This window comes from Vicugna pacos, chromosome 35 (assembly GCF_048564905.1).
Source record: "Vicugna pacos chromosome 35, VicPac4, whole genome shotgun sequence".
In the NCBI taxonomy this organism is placed as follows: domain Eukaryota; kingdom Metazoa; phylum Chordata; class Mammalia; order Artiodactyla; family Camelidae; genus Vicugna; species Vicugna pacos.
The window spans coordinates 19,612,144-19,619,623 of record NC_133021.1 but is presented as its reverse complement, the minus strand read 5'-3'; the positions used below and the strand labels follow the sequence as shown (position 1 = coordinate 19,619,623).

At 41.0% G+C, this 7,480-nt stretch overlaps 1 protein-coding gene across 1 annotated transcript in view; it reads left to right on the top strand.

Moving 5' to 3' along the window:
• Window positions 1–257: 257 nt before the first annotated feature.
• The window catches only part of LOC107035236 (uncharacterized), a 23,943-nt gene continuing 16,720 nt past the window's right edge, over window positions 258–7,480 (top strand). Inside the window, exons 1-6 of the mRNA XM_072954979.1 lie at window positions 258–564; window positions 1,244–1,358; window positions 1,521–1,694; window positions 4,927–5,033; window positions 6,343–6,480; window positions 7,094–7,187. Coding sequence (XP_072811080.1) covers window positions 374–564; window positions 1,244–1,358; window positions 1,521–1,694; window positions 4,927–5,033; window positions 6,343–6,480; window positions 7,094–7,187 — 819 coding nt within the window. The 5' untranslated portion in view covers window positions 258–373. The remainder of the gene's footprint in view (window positions 565–1,243; window positions 1,359–1,520; window positions 1,695–4,926; window positions 5,034–6,342; window positions 6,481–7,093; window positions 7,188–7,480) is intronic.

Here is a 7,480-nt window from a genome sequence, read left to right as displayed (position 1 = left end):
ACTCAGCCACCTAGCATCGATGTTTGAAAGGAATCTAAAGTGGCCCACAAGCCATTGCAGAGATTTGAAATGGCTCAGGCTCCCACGTGCACATGGGGCACACTGGGCCTCCAGGCCTCTGTGCACACGTGCAGGGACACTGGCTCTGGAGTGACAGTTGAGGGACAGTTGAGGGTCCGTGCTGTTGCTAGGCTACGAGTGTTCCAGATGAAACATTCCAAGCCTCTGAGCTTCGCAACCGAGGTGTGGCAGCGAGATCTCTTGGCTTTCCTATAGCGCTAGCACTGAGACTGGGAGGTGGCAAGGGGCCAAGTGGGAAGGGAGTGGTGTTGGAAGGGGAGGGGAGTGGTGTCAGAAGGCGGAAGGGCACATCATGAAGAAAGTGGTTAAGTTCATGAGCTGGGTGGGCTTCAGGAATCTTGAGGGTCCTGAGCCTTTGTACATCATCGATAAGAGTGAGCTACCAAAGCTCCACAGAGCTGCATATTTAGGCTACGATGAAAAACTGCGGAAGTTGCTGTCACGTAAGAAAAATGCCGTAGACAGCAGAGACAAGTATGACAGGTAACAGTGGTGGGACGGGGGGGGGGCGGACCTGGGAGGAGCTGCCAACTATGGTTGTAAGACATGAATTTTAAATTGCCTTCCCATGTCAGAGATGTTGGAGTGTGAGACAATGAGCATGTTAGAATCATTGAAGTACAGTGTTGTCTCTCATCCTTGCAGCAGCAAAGTAGATATACTATCATTTTACTTAATTGAAATGTTGTCTTTGTAAAATAGTAACGGTGACAATTATAACATTATCTAACAATGACTGAGCTGTTATGTTGTGCAAGGAACTGCCAGACACTCTGCATAGCTTTTCATTTAAGCATCACAGTGGCGTCCTGTAAGGTAACTACTACTTCATGCCCATCTTGTTGATGAGGACACGGAGGCACAGACAGGCTAAGTGACAGCTAATAAGGGACAGTGTTAAAGTAGAAGTCAGACCCAAGTTGAGCTGAATCTCAATGGCATGCCCTTTCTATTCAAACAGGTTGTTCTTCCATTAAAGGGGTGAGTAATAAGAGCTAATAAATATTGTTCTTTCTCCATAGAAAGAACTAAGATAAGAAGACTAAGTGTTAGTTTTAAAGGGGTAGGAATAGCATGCTGTTGAATGTTTACAGTTACATGAGTAATTGTATCTTTGCACTAGTATGCTCTAACTTCCTAAATAGTCCTCTCATGTCCGCAGGACTCCGCTACACGTAGCCTGCATCAGCGGCTGTCCAGCAGTGGTGGCTCTCCTTACCCAGTTCCACTGTGATCTGAATGCTCGTGACAAGGAAAGGACGACAGCTCTCATCAGGGTACGTAGCTGCCAACCGTGTCCACGTGAGATGGATTTGATTTAATTACTTAGAATAAAAATTAACTTATCTGTTTTAAACATAACAAACTGATGGAGCTTGGGGAATGTTAACTTGGAATGCCTGGCACTTACAGTCTGTCTCTTGGCATGATACCAACAGGCTGTCCAATCCCTGAACAAGAGATGTGCCAGTATCCTGCTTGAACATGGTGCTAACCCAAATCTTGAGGACGGCAATCAAAACACTGCTCTCCATTATGCCATCTTGGAAGAGAGCGTGTCAATTGCAACACAGCTGCTTCGCCATAATGCAAATATCGAGGCGATAGACAAGGTATAGCTCAACTAACTTTATTTACAAGATATTTGAAATACAGGGTCTTTTCTAGCTACAAGTGTTTTATTTATAGTAATATGTATACTGAATGCAATACATCAGGCCCTGTTACCATGGAAGCAACTCCAAAGCCAAGGCCAGGGGCTAGAGGTAGTGCCCACAGAAAGGGCAGAGCTCTGTCTCCCAGCCACACTTCTACCCCAGAAGGAACAGCTTCCTGTTAGGAAGTGCCTGGGAGTGAGTGGTAGGCTCAGCGCCTACAGAAGATGAAGGCTTGCGGGGAGTGAAGTGGTGGCAAGGGCTGGCTGCCTGCAGTGGCAGGGCTGCTACTGGGGATGGGTGGGAGGAGGGAGGAACCCAGTACCCAGTAGGGGGAGCTGGGTGACTGCACCTGGACAGGGGAGGCAGCAAGCCACAGGCCCTGAGCACCCCAGGATCCCAGGTTCTAGAATTTGGGCAAGTGAGGTCAGGTCATGTTTGACAGCCAGCAGGGGCATTCACTTGTGCTGGTGGCCACATGGCCCTCCATGTGTACCTTGGGGTCTTCCATGCTCAGTCTGGTGTAGCTCCCCTGCGGGGCTGTGGCTGTAGGTGGGGAGCAAGTGATGGCAAAGCTGGTCCTCTTGCTATTTCTCCTGGCTCTCCCCTGAAGATTTTGATTGAATAAATCTAAAGTCTGGACACAGGTATTTAGAAATACTTCCCTGAGATTCTGATACAACCCTTGGTTAAAGACTATTGAATGGATACGTGTAATACATGTAAATTCACAGATCTCAAAAATAAGACATTTCTGGAAGAGCGGGAGTGTATAGATGCTGCTTCTTTCAGTGCTCTCCTTTCCAGCCATGTTAGCCTGACTTTTATCCGTCTCTCCCTCTGTGATTGAGGAGTTTATTTGAATATTACTGGCAATATCTATTGGCTTGAAGAATAGCTCCTTTTTCCTTCTAACCACTGATCATTCAGTGGCACTCAGACAGTCTTAGAAGTTTGCTTGTGGTGCATGATTTAATAAATATAGTTGGACCCTTTAAAGATTTTGCATCTTTTGTTCCCACCCAGGTCATTAGGTCAACAGGGTTTTTCTGATTGCAATAATAGGAGATCATGAGCCTCCTTTTGGTTAAAGCTGTGTGACAGATTCTTGCAATATATCTGTTAGATTTGCTGAGCCCTAGCATAATCAAGATGACAGGTTTTTTTCAATGAAAGTCTAGTTGATTTACAGTGTTGTGTTAATTTCTGGTGTACATCAAAGTGATTCAGTTATATATATATATTCTTTTCCATTATGATTTACTACAGGATATTGAGTATAGTTCCCTGTAGTACATACAGTAGGACCTTGTTGTTCATCTATTTCATATATAGTAGTTTGTATCTGCTAGTCCAAAACTTCTAATTTATTCGTCCCCCACCCCCTGCCCCCTTTGGTACCCGTCAGTTTGTTTTCTATGTCTGTGAGTCCCTTTCTGTTTTGTCAATAAGCTCATTTGCATCATATGTTAGAGCCCACGTGTCAAGTGACACCCTATGGGATTTGCCTTTCACTCTCTAACTGACCTCACTCAGTATGAGAATCCCTAGGTCCTTCCATGTTGCTGCAAATGGCATCATTTCATTCTTTCTTATGGATGAGTTGTATTCAATTATATATAAGTACACCATGTAAGATGGCAGTTTTAAACATCAAAACCCATGACATTAGTAACAAATTGGAATTGTTTTAGTTTTGGCCAGCTTATGAACTAATTATCCATTTGATTAACAATCAGGCAGAATTAGATACAGGTAGATTGTCGTTTTAGTAGGCATTGGAAAAATTCTTGAAGGGGGTATTATAAGCCTTTTTTAATGTATTTATTTTACAATATCTTATTTTTTAAATTGAGGTATAGTTGATGTACTATGCTATATGTTACAGGCATACAGTTTAGTGATTCACAAATTTTTAAAGGTTATGCTCCACTTATAGTTATTATAAACTATTGGCTCTATTCCCCATGATGTACAATACATCCTTGTAGCTTATTTTATGCCTGATTGTTTATACCTCTTAATCCTTAACCCTAATTATACATTTGATTAACAGGGAGAATTTGACACAGATAGATTGTAGTTTTAGTAGGCATTGGAAAAATTCTTAAAGTGGGTATTATGAGTCTTAATCACAATTTTTATTGCATGTTGGGGCCCAGTGTTTTTGTGTGTAAGACATATGATACTAAAGAAAGGCAAGGTTTTACATACAAATACTTGATTTATACCGAACTGTTTGGAAACACAGCAAACATAAAAACACAAGTGGGCTATAGACTAAACATGGCCCTGGATATGTTCAGTTTGTCCCCACACATTGAGTCAACATTTAAAATTTAGGAGACTCGTGCAGAAATCTGCATTTCAGAACTCCTCCTGAAGACTCAAATCTGGTCCCCCTTGAGCCCAGGCTCCTAGCAGACTGCCCTGCCGGGGTGGCCCCTTCTCAGTGGGACATGTGTTCTCCGGTTTGCTGTCCTCACCTGGGACCTTCACTTACTCAGGTCACCTATGTTGCCTCTGTAAGCATTTGAATTTACAATTCCTGTTGTATAATGTATTTTGATAAATATTTCAAGATTTTAAAGACACTCTATATTAATTTATAGTCTATTTCATATTTTATAATAATCCCTTAAGAGTGGGATGGAAGTTTTCAAATTAGAATTTATAAGTTGGTTTAATTAAGAAAACCTTTTTCTTTACATGCAAATAATCATATTCCCATTGGAATGTCTGCAAGCTTTATGAGATTAGTCATAGTTGTAATTGGATAGGTTATGCATGTTGCAGACAGTATGGTATCTTTCTCCTCAGCATAGCTCCTTAAAAATGTTTGATTCAGTAGCTAAATGGTTCTCTCTGGAGCAGTGTTTAGAGTGTCAGAAGTAGTCGTCGAGCAGTAAGGTAACTACAGAATGCCTGATAGACACTGCGATAGAAGCAAAGTTTCTTGGAACCAGCAAATGTCTTAAGTGAGTTTCAGAGAATGACTTCACAGGGAAACTTTCGAAGAGGTCAAGGAGGAGCCTGTTAAAGTGGAGGAGCACAGAGGGGCGAGGAGGAAGGGGCTGCTTGTGATTTACTTTATAGTGTATGTTTAAGTTCAGAGACTTAAGTTTTTAAATTCAGCTTTGAAATTCATATGTAATTTTGTACATTATCAACTGTTTTTGCTGTTTTACAGAGTAATTTGACACCATTTTTACTCGCTGTCAAGAAAAACAAAAAGGAAATGGTCAAATTTTTGATAGAGAATGGGGCAAATGTACATGCAGTTGACAACATGCGAAGGTACAGTAGTTTGTTCTCTCTCTCTCTCTGTTTTTTTAAATCTTAATGTTGTTCTAGAGTAATAACAGCCAATCAGAAAGATTAACTCAATAAGAAGAGGATTAACTTAGAATCAACACATCATCAGTTAGGTAGAAAAGCAATTATCCTGCCTGGGTGTCACAAAGAATAGTATGCAGCAGGATTCATCTTCCTTTGTAATAGTGACTGATGTCATTTGCAACCTGATTTTCTTGGTCATGTGATCTTACAACAGTTCAGGGATTTCATTTTAGTTTTATTAGTATGGACTCTAATTTTAATTTACCTTATGAGACAGTGTTGAATTTCTTCATTCTTTTATAATTTTTTTAACCTCTTCTTGGTATATATTTTTGTCTTAAAATATGCATATTAAACAAAGAGGAGTTTGTTTTGTCTTTTGGATGACTCTGCTTTAAATTACTTTCTTTGAAGGATACTGATGTTATTAGGTTGTCACTAAGTGAGTATCACTCAGTGAGTAACAATTACCAGATACTGTGGGTTAATCAGTTTTTATCCTTTTTCATTTCTAGTACATTTTAATGTTTTTATTTTTAATTGATAATGGTAGAAGGAAGAAACATAGCTCTAATTATTGAATAAACATTCTCTTTAAAGAAGACAAGTCATTGGTGGATGATAAAGAGGAAAGAGCTGGGCTTTAGAGTCAGATGGGGTTGGATTCCCAGCTCTCCCGCTGGTCAGGGATGTTACCTGGGGGACGTGACTTATCATCAAATATGTATCCTGACATGTAAAGGAGGGTCATAGTACATCCTTCAAGGGTGGTTGTGCCTAAGAAAGACCATACGTAAGCTATTCAGGTTAGTGCCGGGCACACGCTTCTCAGCGCGGTTAACTGCAGCCGTGACTACTTTTACTGTCATTTTTATTCATATTACTGTTTTCAGCCTGCAAACAGCTTCTCCTTACCTGACCTCTAGCTGACTTTAAAGTATAATATTTCAGACTAGGGAAGAAATGGGGAATCCTTTGTTTAAATCTTTACCTACTTCAGACAAGTGACCTCAGCATCCTTTCCTGTCCTTCAGAGGACTTTAAATTAGCAACTTCTACTTCGTGCTACCCACGTAGGACAGGAGGCTTCTTTTTTGTCCCTCCTTTGTGGCCTTGGAGGTCATTTGCAAAGATGAGCACTCGAGAAAGTAAATGGTCAGTTCTCCAGGGATGGGCAGGATATTAACTTGGTAAAATAGATCAAATTAACTGTTTAAGTTAAGCTAACTAAGTTCCTAAGGGTGAAGTTATCTCTTTTTTATTTTAGATCAGCGCTCATGCTTGCTGTATTTCATGACTCACCGGACATAGTCAAGTTACTTCTTCAAGAAGGTGTTAGTCCCTATTCTCAAGATTCACACGGAATGTCTGCTGAGCAATATGCTTATTCTAATGGGTTTGAACAGTAAGTGTTTACATTAAAATGCCAATTATGTCTTAACTGAGGTTGGAAATGACCTAACTGTTACTTGTTATGTGGCAGGTGAGAGTTCCTAGTTGGGAGCAGGCACTTTGGGGATGGCAGTGAGACCCTCCACATCATCAGCTGGAAACCAGCAAAAGGCCAGACTAGTGAGATGAAGCAGTGGGCACAGGGTTCTTTAGCTCAGGCTTTGTAAGACCTTCATCCTTAGGGATCCTACTGTTCTCCATTTCATTCCAGTGTAACCCCTGTGCATGGGGGCACAAATAATATCACATATCTAATTTTTCTAACTAATTATTTGGGTCTTGAAATGTTTAGTTGAGCAGAAAATCCTGTGTTTTCCTCTGGGGACTTTCTTCTATAATCTTCCTTTTGAATTTTCCAGGAACCTAAGGGATTCCCTGAGATCACAGTTACAATCCTCTCCCACAAGGCACTGGGGCGGGGCGAGGGCATGCTAATCATTCTCTCGTTTCCCTTGATTCTGTTGCTGCAGTGTTGGTACTAAAACTGGTTTTAACAGGCTCTCCTTGGCAGCTGAGTCTGGGGTCTGGACGTTGCTCTCTAAAGACCTTTAATAAAATTTTAAAAGAAGAAAAGGAAAAAGAAACTGGTCCTGCAGTCGGGTCGTGACTGTCCTCTGCTCCCAGGATGCCCGTGCTGATCCAGTTTCCGCGGTCTTCGTGGTGATCGACACGTAAACTTCAGCATGACAGCTTGTTTAGTTCTCATACATATGCTTGTATGAGGTCATATATTTATAAGTAAATTTAGCTACAAAGTATATAGTAGCTGAGGTGCTCTGAATTATAAGCCATGAAGAACAGCTAATCACCATGATTTGTAACATCTTCCTGAAAAATGCCACATTTAAATATTACACCTGTGAAAAAAACACACATTGGGTTTTATTTGGGATTCTCAAATAGCTCCAGCATTAAAGTTTAAGAACAAATTATTCCATTCTTCCACACTTTCT